The sequence below is a fragment of the Pelophylax lessonae genome (assembly GCF_965119305.1).
Source record: "Pelophylax lessonae genome assembly, chromosome: 4".
NCBI lineage: Eukaryota > Metazoa > Chordata > Amphibia > Anura > Ranidae > Pelophylax > Pelophylax lessonae.
In genome coordinates this window covers 265,771,219-265,789,696 of record NC_138771.1, presented here as the reverse complement: position 1 = coordinate 265,789,696, position 18,478 = coordinate 265,771,219, and the positions used below count along the sequence as shown (strand labels likewise).

Here is an 18,478-nt window from a genome sequence, read left to right as displayed (position 1 = left end):
ATTCTTTGGTTCTAAAGATCAGACTGTCTGAAGCTGACCACAGAAGGTAAAACCCTCCAGTAGATATCTGATAATCTGTGATTTATAATTATTTTAATAGCACTGACAATTTATGCAGCTCTTTAAATTTATATTGTACATTCACATCAGCTCCTGCCCTCAAGGGATTTACAATCTAAGGTAAATTGCATACATACATACATGGGCCAATTTAGACAGAAGCCAATTAACCGAACAGCATGTCTTTGGAGTGTGGGAGGAAACCAAAATACTTGGAGGAAACCTAGGCAAGCACAAGAACATGTACACTCAGGGCAAGTAGTGTTGAGGTGGGATTCAAATCAATGATTCCAGTGCTGCCAGGCAGAAGTGCTAACCACTATGCCACTGTGCTGTGTGCTCACTACTTTATTACAGCTGCATCATCAAGTTAAGCTATAGGGGAAAATGGAGAAGGAGGGAAAGATAACCTTTACCTTGTATATCCAAAGCAGAAAAAAAAGAGGACACCTCGTACATGGGGCCAATGTGCAAAGTACATAAAGCATAGTGCAAGTATAGTGCAAGCACAGAAGTAAAAGGAAAAAACTTTTAATCACCCAGAAAATGGCCAATCAGTTACAGTTGTTTTTGTAGCCTACACTACATACGTAGCCTTGGTATGAAACAAAGAAAAGTAAAACCCAGCATAGGCCTGCTAGGTATTTACAAAAGCGAGTTTCAGAGAAGGGGACGGTAAAACTGGCTCAGCCCTAGACTCATAGCTCGAGTTCCTCAACATAAAGGCCTGACCTAAAAGTGGAGTCCAGGCCGCGCCATGACTGTGCCCCTCTGGATGGGGACAAGCCTGCGAAGATTCTTTGCCGAGATGTCTCAACTTTGGTACGCCTTGTGTTGATGAACTGGGAAAACCTGCACTGATTGGTTTATTGAGGATACTTCCAGGATAACCAATATTTGGCCTGAATCTACCAGTAGCTATTGATGACTGGAGAAATTTCCACAGAGAACGCTTGCATACTAAATTAACTTAGTAAACCTGTGTTCCCAGGATTTCTGTTTCCAGTGTGAATTAACCAGCAACTGTTGATAGCAAATAAATCTTCCAAACAAACAGAGCTCAGGGCACTAGAAAAAAACGGAGGCATTCTGGTTGTGGGTGAGGTTATTCTGTGTTGGCAACATTTTTTTTTACACTATATATTTCTCCTGTAGGCAGAAGTAGAACAAAAGGTTTGAGACTTCTTGTGTCCCTCAATATACAAGAAAGAATGTATTACTAAAAAAATATACAGAAGTTACATGTATAAAAAAAGGTGTTTATTATGGGTAACTTGATTACCTTGTTTCGATAATATCTGCATGGGATTCTTCAGCATTTTCCTGGAGCTGGTCTCCATCTTCTGCATCAGCTGCTTCTTCGGGGTCATCCTCCTCTCTCAGTGGTTCTACCTCTTCTGTTTTTTCTGTGTCCTCACATTCATCCCAAACTAGTCTTCTTCTTACTGGGTGGGTGGAAACATCCGAAACCCCAAGATTACCAGTATTGGAGGCAGCTTTAGCTTTGGTTGGTAACTGCTGTCTGTTTTCATTTCTTGAAGAAGTATGTAGACTATACAACAAATAAAAAAGGACACTAACTTAACATCTGTAAATAATTCCTCATAATATTATTCAGCTCTTTTCATCCATATAAAATATATATAAATGTATACATACTTTTTAATAACAGTAACCTACATAAATTACATTTCCTGATCAGACAGGTAATTTCCCAAGCAGCTGTACGTATAGGTATAGTATATCATGTAAATTATGGAACAGAGGTCATTGGCCATGAATAGTTCAACAGTGGAATAGACTCCCTCCAGAGGTGGTTCTGGCCAGCTCACTAGATTGTTTTAAAAAAGGCCTGGATTCTTTCCTAGGTGTACATAATATAAATGGGTACTAAAAAATGTTTTAGGTAAAGTTGATCCAGGGAATATCCAATTGCCTCTCGGGGGATCAGGAAGGATTTTTTTTTCCCTGCTGTAGCAAATTGGATCATGCTTTGCTGGGGTTTATTTTCGCCTTCCTCTGAATTAACAGCGGGTATAGGATTGTGTATATGGGATTGCATGGTTGGGTTTTCATTACGTTTTATTTTTTGGTTGAACCGGATGGACTTTTTTCAACCTGACTAACTATGTAACTATGTAACAGTCATTGCAGCTTAAAGTGAAACTAAACTCTATGTGAATATTGTTTTTGAAGTACTTTCAAATTAACATGTTATAGTTACATTGCAGCCTATTCTGTTTCCTTGTATTCTAAAGAAGTTAACCATGAAACACTTCAATACAGCTATTCTCCTGGTTATTATCACTATGTAATCAGTGTATGCAAATGATGTATAAAACACTAGCGTATTTCTATAAGAGGTTTCCTCTTCCCATAGTAATAATGATGTGAAGCAGCTGATTAAACAATGTATGATACACCAGGTCATAAGCTACCTGGGAGTATTGCAATTTATTTGTTGGTCTTGATTTTATATACAGCGGGTATAGAAAATAATCACCCCCTCCTTTAAAATAATCACATTTTGTTGTTTTGCAGCCTGAAATGGAGACAGACACAGTTATTATTTTATCCAGCTGTATTTACTCAGTGCAACCTAGTTTGTTCCACCACTACACTTCCACCTACCGGTCACGTGGTCTACGTGCGTTCCAAAATGACACGTTTCGTCATCAGCATGTGACGTCTTCAGATTTTGGAATGCAGATTTTGGAATGCTCTTGTACGTGCATTCCAAAATCTGAAGACATCACACGCTGACAATGAAACGCATCATTTTGGAACGCACGTAGACTATGTGACCAGTAGGCAGAAGTGTAGGGGTGGAACACAGGCTGCTCGCTTGGCGTCCCTGCACTCCCCACCGTGTTTACACCTGAATAGGTATTTATATCTTCCCGTGGCTTACATAATTTTTCTGCAATTATTCCCTTGGACTTTTTGGATATATTTTGGGGGATTTTTCATGGATTTTTAAGGAATTTCTGTACCTAAATATATATTTTTCAATAAAAGTACACCATGAGCATTTTGTATCCCTTTTCCTATACACACGCTGAGCCTTCTGGGAATAAGGAGTAAGGTGGAGGAGAGGAGGCACGAGTGGACCCAGGAGATACAGAAACATCCTATGGTGGGGGAGACCACCTAAGCCCTGCTAAACCTCTTTGTCGTAAGACAAGAGAGGATCCACGTCATCTGGTGAGTTCTTTTAACATTCCCCCAGCACTTGTGGTGTCATTGGTCTATGCTCCATGCATGAGGTGGCAGTGTAGTCTTCTCCTTCTGGGATTTGCTGAACACTTTGATCATTCCGCCTAGAATTACCAATCTTTTTTGGACTCATAATTTTTTCTGGACTGTCTGCTTTTCAGTGCAATAGTTATATTGTCTGGTAAATCAACATTGTTTGTGCCTTCGGTTACCCAGAGTACAATCACGCATAATTTATTTTTATTAAGCATTTAGCACATACAGTATGTCAATATATTTTCAAATAGTATTGTCCACTGGGTTTTTATATATTGGGGACACAATTCACACCAATTGAGTTCAAAAATAAAAATGTAAATACATCAGTTTATTATACACTGTATAACAGCACATATTCCCACATATAATTTGGTTATAGGTGTTTAATTTTATTTTTATACACTTGGTTTAAGTAGAGCAAGCGCAGACCTATGGGGGTAGGTGGTTTTACCTTACCCTTGTTGTTTTTTATGACTGAGCTTTGCCAAAAGGCCCCTTGGAGATTCTGAGGCCACATGGAAAAAGGTGTTATAGTCAGATGCGACTAAAATTGAATTATCTGGCCTCAAACCATATGTCTGATGGAAATCCAATATAGCTCACCAACTAAATAACACCATTCCTACAATAAAGCATGGAGGTAGTAATATCCTGTTCTAGGGGTGTTTCTCTGCACCAGGGACTGGTGTGGGAAAAATGGATGGGGCAAAATACCATCAAACTCTGCTACCCTCTGTCAGAAAATTGTCAATGGGAAGAAGATTTACATTCCAACATGACAATGACCCAAAACACACAGCAAAATTGACCACACAGTGGTTGAATGAGAAAGAGGTGAATGTCCTTGGATGGCCTATTAAGAGCCCAGACTTAAAACCCATTGAATATCTGTGAAATGACTTGAAGACTGCAGTCCACAAACGGTCACCCGCAAATTAAACTGAACTTGAGCAGTTCTGCAAAGAAAAGTGGGCAAATATTGCAAAGTCTAGATGTGGAAAGTTAGTAGAGACATATCCCAACAGACTAAAGGAATCATAAAGCAAAAAGTGGTTCAAAAAAATACTAACAAAAGGGGGTGATCCTTTTTTTAACTCAGTGATTCCGTTTTTATTTTTTTCTGAGATGCTGGTGTTATATCTTTCACTTGGATGTTATAAGTTGCATAATAAGTAAATACAGCTGGATAAAACAAAAACTGTGTTTGCCTTCATTTCAGGCTGCAAAGCAAGAAAATGTGATTATTTAAAGGGGGTGATTCTTTTCTATACCCACTGTACATCATGATGTCATGTGGATTTTATTGGTTTCATTTTTATTCTGTTTTGTTTCAATAAAGATTATATTTTTTAGTTATCTACAAGTGTACATTGTATATCTGGCACTCCAAAAATCCCATCATTATTGAAAGTATGATTTATGGACTGCATGCATGTAGACAGGAATTTGCTTCAAAGTGGTTGAATGGGATCGCATTACTGAGACGCAAGACTTTAAGTTTTATATGCAGCCTGTCCACATCTAAAAAACCAAGGAATTTTCTGCGCTAAAAATAATAATATAAGTGAAGTGTACAAAGAAAGCTGCAATACACTGATCTATAGAAAAAATCAAATAACAAATGTGTATACAATGTGTAGCGCTAACCATAAAAATATGTGATATAAATCATCAAAAATATAATAAATGAATACAAGTAATTAATTTGCAAAAGAATCACAATCAATAACTGTGAAGAAAGTGACGGTGATAATACAATCCAAAAATCTCCAAACAATGGCAGTGAATAATAAATAAAATAAATTAAAGTCCGTGAAACCAAGGAGAATGCTCAAACCCCTTCGACCTATGACGAAACGCATCGGGCGCCCCCTTGGACGCCGGCTTTTTTGATTGTGAACGCGGTACGCCGCAGTTTCTATTTGGCTACACTGTTATGATATGCCTGCACTTCTTCATTGTATGTAAGTGGAACTTTTAATAAAAGGGTTTGTTTTTTAAGACTGTATTACGCTATGTGTCTCTCTCGTCTCCTCTCCGCTTCTATGGTCTACTATTGCCGTTATTGCCGATATTATGAGGACTGACTACTAGTGATCTCCCATCAGCTGGGTTTGTCCTTAAAGTGTGCATGGACAACCCATTAGGTTGGGAGGCCCTTTTTAACTCACGGGTGATATTACTTCTACTCAAGCTGGGAAGAGGTCTCCTATAACACTCCTGCTGGGACTTGTGGTTCCTTTCCATTTAGTGCTGTGGTGCTCAAGGGGTTTGAGGATTCTCCTTGGTTTCATGGACACAGCCTGTCCACATCACCTCCCACTTGTATGCAAAGGAAACGTATCCCATAGTGACAGAACATACATACTCAAAGTGCAATAGACATTACACAGTACACAACACACTTGGGTAAAACTAAAAAGGAAGGTCCCAGACATACCCAGCCAAATCTAAAGCTTTAATATTGTTGCTCATATCCTCCTCGCTGCTCACGGTAGAAGACACATCCCAAAATCTATTGTTAGTAGATATTATCTGATTAAGGTGGTCCCGGGAGAAATGAGTTCCTTCAGCTCGGTGTCTATAATATTGAGCCTTTTCACGCAGTTCCTTTACCTGCTCAATGGCACAGAAACAGTTTGCTTAATTTATTATAAAATTATAAATAGTTAAAAGCTTATAATCACCTCTAATACAATACAAGCACCCCAATTTTGGTGCAGTGTGTGTACATAAATATGTGCAAAAACTATGTGGTGGGGATATAGTTGCAAAGGAAAAGAGAAAATCAGGCAGCTATCAGAGGAAACCCCATAGTAAGTCTATGGGTGCAATCACTTCCCAGGAGTTTCCCAGCCATTGTCTGCTTTCTCCTGCGCACAGAAGGCGCTGCTGGAGACAGGAATGGAGCGGCTTTAGAACAGGTAAGTATAGCAATCTTTTTTTTACAGGGCTAGATAGATTAGGCTTAGAATGTGGCTAATGGGCCATACACACTATAAGATTTTCTGAAGACTTTTTCCTTTAGATTTACAAAAACCATATAATATGAGGTCAAACCTAAACACTTTCAATTTGTATGCAATCTGGCAGGCCCTTGCACTACATAGAAAAGGTAAATCTGAAGGAAAAAGTATTCAGAAAATCTTATAGTGTGTATGGCCCTTAAGGCTGGATACACACTATAAAACTTTTGTTGGTAGATTTTCTTTAAATTTACCTCCAACTATGTAGTGCAAGGGCCTGCCTGATTGCATACAAATTGAAAGTGTTTAGGTTTGACATCCATATTATATGGTTTTGGTAAATCTAAAGGAAAAAATCTTCATAAAATTGTATAGTGTGTATCCAGCTTTAGTTAGGTTTTGCATTTACTTCTACTTTAATTGGACAAGCTGAAGTTAGAAGCTGATTGGTTACAATGCACAGCTGCACCAGATTCTGCATGCTATAGTTTTAGTAAATCTCCCCCTTTATAAGAACATCTCCCCAAAAACCCCTTCACTAAGATTGTTCTAAAATGTGAATTTAATATTCCCACTTTTTATACTATCCCGCATCAGTATAATATTAAAATCTCTCTATCTGGTCTACTCATTGTTTCCAGTGTTAGGCACATGTACCTATGAAATTAGAAAAAAAAAAAAAAAAAGTGCCCTTGTAGTCTACAATGTGACTATGGAAAAGTTAAGAAGTTTCAGGAGAGAACAAACCAACCTCAGCGACCCACATGGAGCCTACACTGAGAGGAGAGTCCTAAAGGAAGGAACACAGAACACATCATCATTTATAACCATATCATTAGCATCAACTGGAAAAAGCAAAGCACAGCTCGTTGCTGCCACCTAGCCAAGCATTCTAGTTACTGATCCTAGATAATTAAACTGCTGTAAGAGCTGGTGGCAAGACTAAAATAATGCAAAAATAAATAAATAAATACTTCTCTTTACAGTCATTGTTGAAACAAGAATGCTGTAACTGAAAGGATCACAATGGCCCTCATCAAGCTGTGATAATACTTATATGTTGCTAATGAGGCCTCTTTATCACATGTAAAATGACTCGAGAGATCACTTTAAACAATCCATGAGCACTATCACAGCTTGAAAAGTCAGAAACCTTGTCTACTTCTCACGTTCAACAAACATAATCAACAGCTCTTGGAAGAAAAGTTATTAAAGCACAATGTCACCCTAAAAATTCATGAAAATAGACTTGAGCTTTGATTATTACATATCAAAAATACGTTTTTTTTATTTTCTTGCTTATAATTTTATTAGAAGTTACAGAATAAGTGTTTTGTAAGTGCATTCTTAATTTTCAAATAAAAATGCTCAATTCTCAAACATAAATATCACTTTGTAGTAGAGCTGTTATTTTTTCACATTAAAGCGGAGCTCCAGACCCCCCACCAAAAAAAAATTAAAATACAGTAGTTGCTGACTTTTAATATTAGAACACTTAACTGTCCAGGGATCCCACAATGTCCGCACACCAGCCGATATTTTAATTGGCTTTTGGGTGCTGCCACAGCCATTTCTTGTAAGGGAAACCGGCAGTGAAGCCTTGCCGCTTCACAGCCGCTTCCCTACTGCGCATGCATGAAGCACGCTGTGGTTTGTGAATGGGCCGGTGGCGGGGGAAGGAGGTGGGGGGAACTTCCAGGTGACTTCACTGCGGTGAAGTCCTTTAAATTGTTATTTTGCCATAGAAGGTTTTTGTTTTCTCATGAATCGATATTTTAACTCATCAATTACTAGTGTTTCCACACCAAAAATAACTATTTTCCTCATCCTCTGTCAGTCACTGCTGTCTGCTCTGTTCCTCCAGAGCTCACTGAAGCACGAGGATGGGAATGGGTGCAGCTGGCCTTATGCCATATGTTAATAAGGAGAGCCACCTGTCAAACCTGCAGCCCGGCAGACCCCAACAATACTGTTGAGATTTTTTGCAAGCCTGGCGCAGCTCTGCCTACGTCACAAGGGAACAAAATTAAAATGTCCCCCTGTGACCCTAAAAACAAGTACAGCCAAAAAAGATTTGGCCATACTTTTCTTTATATTCATGCCAACCCATGGTCACCTCTAAAGGCCCGTACACACGTACCGATTGTCGGCCGTAAATATTCGGCCAACGTCCGATCGGCCGATTGTCGGCTTGTTAGTATGATGCTTCCGACAACCGACTGCGACTTTTCGGCCGAACAAAATCTGGTGTGCACGCTATAAAATTTTTGTAGGCCAACAAAGAACGGCCGATTGTTCGTCAGTCAGTACAGATTTTGGCCGACAAAAAGCAGATGAGCAAGACTGGGCATGCTCAGAAAAGAAAAAACACACGGAAAGTTAACCATCACATGACATCACTTCTGCAGTCGGTTGTTGTTGGCCGACAAAATTCGTGTGCAATCTTTAGCACTTTTCAACCGACAGGACAGCACCGGACAAAAGACGGCCGAACGGTCGGCCGACAATCGGTGCGTGTGTACGGGGCTTAAGTGGAGCAATTTAAAAAACTAAACAAATACATTTCACTCACTTGACCATTTACGTGACGTTTTGTTTTTATCCAAGCTCCATCTTTGTATTTATATTCTGAAGGAGATATATAATTTGCAGAATATTCAGTTTTTGCTTTCCTGCAAAACAAAATAATATGGTATTAGATTTGGTAAGGCCCATGTACATCGTGTACATTTGTGTTGCAGATTGCTCATTATAATCATACGCTTTCTTTGATCTCTCTCTTCCAGTCAAGGAATCAGATCTGAAGCCATGTGCTGATTCTGGCTTGTACAAGCATTAGTATCATTTACATTTATATTATGTACTACCATTAAAACATGTTCTTTCTACATTCGTAACACTGTAATCATAAACTGAAAATGAACCCTGGCCTCCCAGGTATCACAAAGTACAGCCTACTAGACAAGCCAACCCCCCCCCCCCCCCCCCCGAAAATATCAAACCGATATTTTCACTAAAAATAAAATCATAATTAGCAGACACACAAAATGACATAACTTTCAAAATTCCTGCTAAATCTAAAAGATAAAAATTGTATTGAGAAGATCTTGTCCTAACGGCTCAGCATGAAAGGGAAAAATATGATAAAACTTGGATGATTTAGAATATGTTTATCCTATCGGATAAGGGGAAAAACCTCATGGGTCCCACTCCGCAAAGTTGTTAATGTGGAGAACTGTTTGCAGTGCGTGTATTAATCTGATCACTTGATCATCCTCCCTCCCATTCCCACCGCCCTCCTTTTTTTTTTTCCTTTCTCTCTTCCTCTCTCTATACCTTCCTCTCTCTCTCTTTTCTTTATTTCACTTCTGCACTGACTCCCTGTGAGTTATCCTTCCTTTCATTTAAACTTATAAAATGAGGAGGGAAGGAGGTGATGGGTAACGGCAATTCATGCAGAACTGTTGCTACTGTAACATGTCAAACCAGAAACCAGAGGATGCTTACATTTGAACGTGCAACTGTGTCTTGTTGAACGTACTACAGACAGATGTTGGTATTGATCTGTATTTATAACAGGATAATATGTACATGCCAATGTCATTTTCTTATTGCTATATTTTCTATTACGTCTCTGGTATTTGTACCTGTTAATCCTTTTGTTCTCTCTTTGAATAAAGCAGCAGAGGGAATCAGATTTGGGCAGGACAGAGAGGATGATCGGTGCGGCAGGGGTGCAATTACAGGAACAGTGCCCTGTGTATCTCTCCCTGCAGCAGCTGGAAGCTGGCTGGAGGGAGGGAGAGGGGGAAAAAACTGCCTTTCAGCTGCTGCAGGGAGAGATGCACTGGGCATTGTTCCTGCAATCGCACCCCCGCTGCACTGATCATCCTCTCTGCCCTGTCCACATCTGATTATCCCTGCTGCCAGGGCCCCCCTGTGTGCTCGAGCCCCATACAGGAGGACTGGTGGTACACACTTATCAGCACCCCTGATGGAGTCTCTCATCACAGATTGAAATGAGATTTATCTGGCAACTCCTCCAGATTATTATCGCTGATGTGTATCTGTGTCCTCCTTTCACAAACAGTGCCTATTATTGTCTGTTGTCATCTTTGTTAATGTATGGCAGACTGGTACCGACTTGCATATTGGGATTTACCAATGAGTTTATAAGAACCCCCTGTAATCAACATTCTATATTTTATCTAGTTTTAGATTCTTGATACCCATCAGCCATTTCCTGGACTTTGTTTTTTACTTGTAATGCTGGATCTTCACTCATGCAGCCTTGTATCCTAATATTCACAGGTTCTATACGTGTTATATGTTTATTAGCAGTTATCGGGCTAGATTGTAAGCTCTAAGGAGCAGGGCCCTCTGATTCCTACTGTATTAAAGTGTATTGTATTTGTACTGTCTACCCTCAAGTTGTAAAATCCTGTATAATAATAATAATAATAATTAGTACAACGAGAGAGAAAGGAAAGCAGCGCCATCTAAGTGCAGTATAAAAGATGCGTTTAATAACAACAGACAAATGCAAACTCACAAGATGGGCATGATAAATCGGCATGTAAAGGGTTCATCCACTCCAGTGGGGAATCTTCGCTGGTTTTGGCTGTGCTGGTGTTTCCCAGCACTTCCGGGTATCCGGTGTCCCTCAGAGAAGAGCCGCTAACTTCACTTCCAGGTAGAAGGTGGAGTGGGAGGTGCGCGCGTTCTAAGCATGCGTGCTTCTTCCTCAGGCAACGGAAGTTAGCGACTCTTTTCTGAGGGACACTGCATACCCAGAAGTGCTGGGAACCACCAGCACAGCCGGAACCAGCGAAGATTCCCCGGATCCCCACTGATCGTCCTCCCACTGGAGTGGATGAACCCTTTACATGCCGGTTTATCATGCCCATCTTGTGAGTTTGCATTTGTCTGTTGTTATTAAACGCATCCTTTATACTGCACTTAGATAGCGCTGATCTCTTTTCTCTCTTGTTGTACATTTTCACAGAGTTCCTTCTAGCCCTCATCAGAGCCTGCAGACTTCTACAGCCAGTATTTCTCCATTGTCCAGCAATCAGCCCATGCTTGAACTTTATGGAGATTTCAACCAGAACTTACTCCTGCATATGCCCTCCTCTTCTCAGCCTATAGAGCGCTTATATTTTTGTTGATGAGGCTAGATTAGCAAGCATTGATTGCCAACTTGTCAGACCCTGACCTCTGCTTTACATTGCTTGTTCTGATAGTTTTCAAATTGTAGCCCCTAAGATGTAAAACACAAGGCAAAGTGTCTGTTCTCCAGCAATATTTCTCCCAGGAGCTGGAATGCAGCTGGACACATTTGTTCACTGGATGCTGTGCAGATCTCAAATCCAGACACATACAAAGTGGGACTAGGCTGTAACAATAAACAGCATTAACATAATAGATTGTTAGATATGACATGCACTATATATTTGGTATCTTTAGCAGCTGCTGTAGCACTTGGAGAGTTCAATTGCTAGTATACTCTAGTTTTGCTGGAAATGTGTGGCATTCTGTGGATTTCATACATTCCTTATCTGAGCAATAGCAGGAGACAGGATATAGCCTTTCAGCTGGAAGTGCTAACGTCACTCCAAAGTCTCCTTTAAATCAAGAGACTGAAACATATAAACTATAATGGATATGAACCTTAAACATCAAAGGCTGTGTAATCGCTATGAAAGTAGAATTAGTATGAAACTAGCAACCCACAACCTGCCACCACACGCCCTGGACCTGTACCTGAAAGCTAACATCCTACAGTAGAGTTCAGTGCTGAATGCACTCCACTAGAGTAAATATAGATCATTTTCACTGATATACTTGCATTTATGATGTGGTTATTTTATTGTTCAAGACTAAAAAAAATATTTTCACATTTTTATAGTCATTTATATTACTCCAGTCAGAAGGCGGTTCCTTTTCAGATTTCACCAGGCTAATATTAATTTATTTTCCTAAAAATATAGTTGTTTATAAATCTCAAGCCCTGATTACACACATAGCTGATTGGATGACGGATCCTCCCTTCCTTTCTCTCTGCATCACCTTTCAGTTAAAGAGACAGTCTGAAAGCAAACAGCTTCTGCTATGCTCGCTCCTTAAAAAAATCCCAAATTTTCTGGAAGACCAATGTGATAGGTGCACCCTGTAATGTTTATTTGTGAAGTAGAAAAAATATAAATAGTAAAAAGAAGATCTAAAATTCTGTTCTTAGCAATTAAAAAAAAAAGGACTTAAAACCTAAAACTGACGCAAACGTTTCTTGCAAAGGCCTTTGACACCGTTCCCCACAAACGCTTACTGTACAAACTAAGGAAGGTAGGTATAAGGTGAGTACCTGGATAGAGAACTGGCTCCAGGGGAGAGTACAGAGGGTGGTGATTAATGGGGAGTACTCGGATTGGGCGGGTGTGGAAAGTGGGGTCCCCCAGGGTTCTGTCCTGGGACCAATCCTGTTTAATTTATTCATAAATGATCTAGAGGAGGGGATATCTAGTACAATCTCAGTATTTGCAGATGATACTAAATTAGGCATGCCAATATCTTCTATGCAGGATGTGGAAATCTTGCAAGCAGACCTGAACAAAATAACGGGGTGGGCAACTATATGGCAGATGAGATTTAATGTAGAAAAATGTAAAGTAATGCACTTGGGGGCCAGAAACCAGAAAGCAAGCTACTCACTAGGGGGGGGGGGGAACCTCTGGGTGAGTCTAGGATGGAAAGGGACCTGGGGGTACTGGTAGACAACAGGCTTGGCAGTGGCATGCAATGCCAAGCCGCCGCAAGCAAAGCCAACAGAATACTGGGTTGTATAAAAAAGGGGATTCACTCCAGAAATAAAGAGATTATTCTCCCACTCTACAAGACTCTGGTCTGGCCACATCTGGAGTATGCTGTCCAGTTCTGGGCACCGGTCCTCAGGAAGGATGTGCTGGAACTGGAGAAAGTCCAGAGAAGGGCAACAAAAATAATTAGGGGAATGGAGGACATCAGCTATGAGGAAAGACTACAAGCACTGAACCTATTCTCTCTGGAGAAGAGACGATTGAGGGAGGATATGATATCAATGTACAAATACTGTACTGGCGACCCTAGCATAAGGAACAAACTATTCAGAGAAAGGAGATACAATAAGACACGTGGCCACTCACTAAAACTTGAGGAAAGGCGGTTTAACCTCAAAGTGCGTAAGGGGTTCTTCACTGTAAGAGCGGTAAGGATGTGGAATTCTCTTCCACAAGCAGTCGTATCAGCGGGGAGCATTGATAGTTTCAAAAAACTATTGGATGGACACCTTAAAGACCACAACATACAGGGGTATACAATGTACGGTTAAAAGCAAACACACACACACATCATAGGTTGAACTGGATGGACTGATGTCTTTTTTCAACCTCACTAACTATGTAACTATGTAATGTGGAACTTCACTGCATCTGAGCACCACAAACCAAAAACACAATTCAATTCATTTTTAATATTCAAAGCAAACTCCCCCATCCATCCATGTCTCCTTGTTTTTTTTTTGTCAAGAAATCACTTTGAAAAACACCCCCTAGCATTTTTGGCTGTGGCCATCTTAAGTAAGGGCAAATGATTCATGCACCATTTACTTCCTGGAATCCATCTGTCCTTAGCTCAAGCATGCTTGAGGGTGTGCTTAGCTGAGAAAAACCCTCCTCATTTCCTCTCCTCCCCTCCGGAAGACTCCTGGGATGTATGACATAATTTGCCTAGGCAAGAAACCAGGAAGTAACTGAAGAAATGTTAAAAAAAAAAGTTTAAAACAAGTACATTTTATATCCTTTCCTATCTATTTACCAATGCTAGCAGCTTGACAATTAAAAATAATTCATGTTGATTGGGAGAGTGAAGTTCCACTTTTAAGAAAGGTATTTTTTTGATGAAAACTTAGCTCAAGAAGTATTGCCAGAAGTTAAAAAAAAAGCTTTTAAATCCCCCAGGGAACCCTGTACACATAGCACAAATCTGTGAAGGGGTGCTGAGCAGCCTTGTCGGATAGCTGTTTCAGCACCCTGCCACCACCATCCAACAAGGCTGAACAAAAGAGTGCAAGAGGGGGTGCAATTCCCATGACTAAGCTCCGGGGGGGGGGGGGGCAGGACGACACGTGCTATTTGCATGGCCTGGTGGCAGCCCAGGCTGAGGTTGTCTCTCTTATTACCACCATAGGACTCCGTGGATGTGCGGCACCAGGTATTTTTCTTCTCTTCCTTCCAGTGCAAGAGGAGATGGGGCATGACAGACAGTGCATACAGAGCCTACATAACTTCTACTTGTGATGAGAGTGGTGTCAGATCCCAACCGCTGCCTCTAATATGTGACAAACTGCAGACCAGATCTCACTGTGCTCCCACCAACGCATGGCGATAGCGCTCTTAGCCTCACCATGCACAGAACATCTTCAGCACTAACTGCCTGCAGACCAAGAATGATAGACACTATGCGGTTAACCAATACCACACCAAAGCAGCTGCCCCCACGTATTTTATCGGACACAAGAATATGCGTTAACAATTCAGACTTTTATTAAATCCTTTTATTATCCACTGTCAGACAGGGATATGTCAGAGTTTTATTATCTGAGCTTGGTCTGCACTACACTGGGAGGTAAACCATAGCTGCCTATGTAAAAGGAGAATGCTGCATGTAAGAGATTGCAGGAAGTACAGTTCCCTAATCTGAACAGTCCTTGTGAGAGATGAGAAGACAGCACTGCAGAATGGAGAGAGGTAGGGGCTCAGTGCTGACTGGAACTCCCTCATAGGAATGTCCATATTTTGGGCTTCGGGAGGACAACAGCCAACACTGACAGTAATAAAACAGGCTTTTTATTTAAAATCCACAACGTAGATTTGATAGGAGACAAATGTTATGTGCACAGGGTCCCCTGGGGGATTTTTTTCCATCTGCTGGTGATATTTCTTCTGTAAATAGGTTAAATGTTTTGAAATGTGCTCTCTTCAAAATGTACTGTCATTACGGAAACAGCCCACTCTCTCTTTAGTGACTGAAAAGGCTCTAGTCCTGTCCGTGCAATTCTGAAATAGGTCAGTCTGAAAGGTGTATAACTTCTTTTTATTACAAAAAAATCTAGGTGCACACTTTCCTTTTGTGTCAAGAAAACCTAATTGGTTTCCCTTCAACCAGCACACCCTTAGTTCTGCACAGAAGTTGTGCATATTACTCCTGCAGAATTATTTATCAAGATTCTACTTATTGCTTTTTCTTTTTATAATAAAATGTGATATTGAGACTCACCTCAATTATCCAATCATATGCAAAGGAAAAAAATGCATTGGAATTTGCTATGCTTATGATTGGATAGTTTTTTATTAGGCATTCTCAACTTCTTTAGTAAAGCAGTCTAAATGTGTGCTGTATGAAGCATTGTTAAATTATAGAAGTTTACAGTATAAAAAATAAAAAAGATAACTAGATCTGGGTTTTATTTAACAATTTGTGTCATCACTTGGATATGTATATTATCCCTGAGTATTTTTTATCTTTTTTTGGTAAATATTTTAAAAGAGATATTAATTCATATTATTATTTTTAAATTGCAATTTTTACATTTTTAAATTGCAATTAGTGTCTGTGTATTAATAGTCAATGAGTTTGTTAGCTCTCACATGGATGCACTGAGCAGGCGAAATACTGAGCCATGGGAAGCAGAAAATAACTTTCAAAAGGCCTGCATAACAAGATAAGAAAGCTTTTAAAGATTAAAAAGGATATAAAAAGATATCCAAAGCCTTGAATAAGTCAGTCAGTACTGTTCAATCACTTATTAAGAAGTGGAAAATTCAGAAATCTCTTGAAACCAAGATCAGGTAGACCAAGAAAGACTGCAGCCACAACTGCTAGAATAATTGTTCAGGATACAAAGAAAACCCAACAGGTAACCTCAGGAATTATACAGGCTGCTCTGGAAAAAGACAGTGTGGTTGTTTCAAGGAGTACAATACAACGATACCTGAACAAAAATGAGCTGCATGGTCGAGTTGCCTTTACTGCGCCAACGCCACAAAAAAGCCCAGTGAGGCATGTAAAGGTGTTGTTGGGCATATTGTTACTGGAATTTTTTGTGGCATGGGTGTAGTACAGGTTCTTTCTGGCAGGTTTAAATTTCTTTGTCAAACAGGAATAATATGGCGCTCTACTAGTGTAGACAGGGCTGCAGGTATATGATATGGACAACTGTTTGGAATGGGACTGGTGGTAGAAAAGTCCAAGACAGTTATCAGATAACAATGGTGGTTATAGTCCAAATAAGCAAGGCTGTACTTAGTGGAGGAGAGCCTCTACATGAAAAGAGGAAGCAAAAAGCAGCGCCTACTAAGTGTAGTACAGTTTAATGAGGGTTAAAAGAAATAGCACACTCACAAGGAAAAAGGATATGCCAGCAAAGTAAGTGGAACAGGTCATCTGCAGTGTCTCTGTAGGCTGATAACAGATGGAAGCTGCTGTGACGATGTGCTGATGGCTGTCAGCGTCTTCCAGACAGTGTTGGTGTTTCCACGACGCCCAGGTTTGTATAGAGGTGCGTATGACCTCACATCCGACAGCTTGAGAAGGCAGGAGAAGCGTGCATTCGGAGCATGCATGTTCCTTCATCAGGCTCAGAGCCTGCGCTTCACCTGCCTTCTCAAGCTGTCAGATGTGACATCACCCGTGCCTCTGCACATACCCAGGCACTGTAGAAACACCAACGCTGGCAGGAAGACACTGACAGCCATCAGCACATCGTCACAGCAGCTTCCATCCATTATCAGCCTACAGAGACACTGCAGATGAGCTGTTCCACTTACTATCCAACTATCCTTGTAAGTGTACTATTTCTTTTAACCCTCATTAAACTGTACTACACTTAGTAGTTGCTGCTTTTTGCTTTCTCCTTAAATTTCTTTGTCGTTTACTAGAAGTCAATTTGAAACTAAATGCCCATCCAAGGCTATGTTGTCCATAGGGGGATAACACTTTATATGATTTAACTGCAGAAAAACTGAAAAAATAATGAAAATTATGACAAAAAATGTTGAGCTCAGAATAAACAGGGTTGTTAGCCTGTTAGAGGAAGTGGAAAAAATGTATCTAGAAGCAGGTTCAACAGGTAATAAATCTATGTTACAGGAAGTAAAACAATGTGTTAAAGGATAAGTCCATCCTAAAACTAAAATCCCTACATCTATATATCTCCATGTTCTAACACTAACCTATCTAACCCTGTAAAGAAGAAATCAGTATATGTACCTATTTTGAAGCCGATCCGACCCGATCTCCAGAGGTGGAAGCTCTGCAGAGGACACGGCCGACAACAGCTGTGAAATTAATGAGAACTGACGTCACCCATAGACTTACTATAGGGCTTCCGTTGTCGGTTGTGTCTTCTGCACCCACCTCCACAAGGAAGCCACCACTGACAGCTCAGCGTGGGATCCGGTCGGATTGGCTTCAAAAAAGGTATGTATACTGATTTCTTCTTTACAGGGCTAGATAGGTTAGTGTTAGATCATGGAGATCTATAGATGCAGGGATTTTAGTTAGAGTGAACTTATCCTTTAATGCTATTGAAAGACTGCATTATATATTTCATTTTATTTTTTATTTTACCCATAAAATTGTACCCCCTCTCCCACTGTGCTTCATATGTCAGTTATATGAGAATTGATTTGTTTGTTATGCTGCCCTTTAATCCAGTAAATCTTTTCATGTGTAAAACATTTTAGTATTTTGTCTAATAAGGTAGCAGAAGATTGCCTACCTGTAATATTTTGTGGGAGTGTAAAGTTGTTCAAGAATTTTTTCCTTCAGATTTTTTTCTTTTAGACCATTTTGTTGGTCAATTTCTTTCTGTTCTATGTTAGATGTATTCACTTTGGCAGAACCAGATTTCCCCTCACCAGCCGTCTTCTTTTTATCCTAGAAACACATATTTGCATTAATACGCAGCATGAAGTGAGGATCTTGCTTGTGTGCAGAGATGGGATTTACCGTACATACTCGAGTATAAGCCGACCCGAGTATAAGCCGAGGCCCCTACTTTTACCACAAAAAGATGGGAAAAATGATTGACTCGAGTATAAGCCTAGGGTGAGAATGCAGGGCGGCGGGCATGGTACAGGAGAATGCAGGGCGGCAGGCATGGT

General features: G+C 40.2%; 1 protein-coding gene across 2 annotated transcripts in view; it reads right to left on the bottom strand.

Moving 5' to 3' along the window:
* Nucleotides 1–18,478, bottom strand: part of MDM1 (Mdm1 nuclear protein) — a 98,323-nt gene that overhangs the window by 46,867 nt on the left and 32,978 nt on the right. The window contains exons 6-10 of one of the 2 annotated variants that reach the window (XM_082256974.1): nucleotides 18,094–18,251; nucleotides 8,854–8,953; nucleotides 7,033–7,071; nucleotides 5,756–5,931; nucleotides 1,343–1,612 (exon numbers count right to left, since the gene is read on the bottom strand). In XM_082256974.1, coding sequence (XP_082113100.1) covers nucleotides 1,343–1,612; nucleotides 5,756–5,931; nucleotides 7,033–7,071; nucleotides 8,854–8,953; nucleotides 18,094–18,251 — 743 coding nt within the window. The remainder of the gene's footprint in view (nucleotides 1–1,342; nucleotides 1,613–5,755; nucleotides 5,932–7,032; nucleotides 7,072–8,853; nucleotides 8,954–18,093; nucleotides 18,252–18,478) is intronic. The other variant, XM_082256975.1, reaches the window with a different exon arrangement.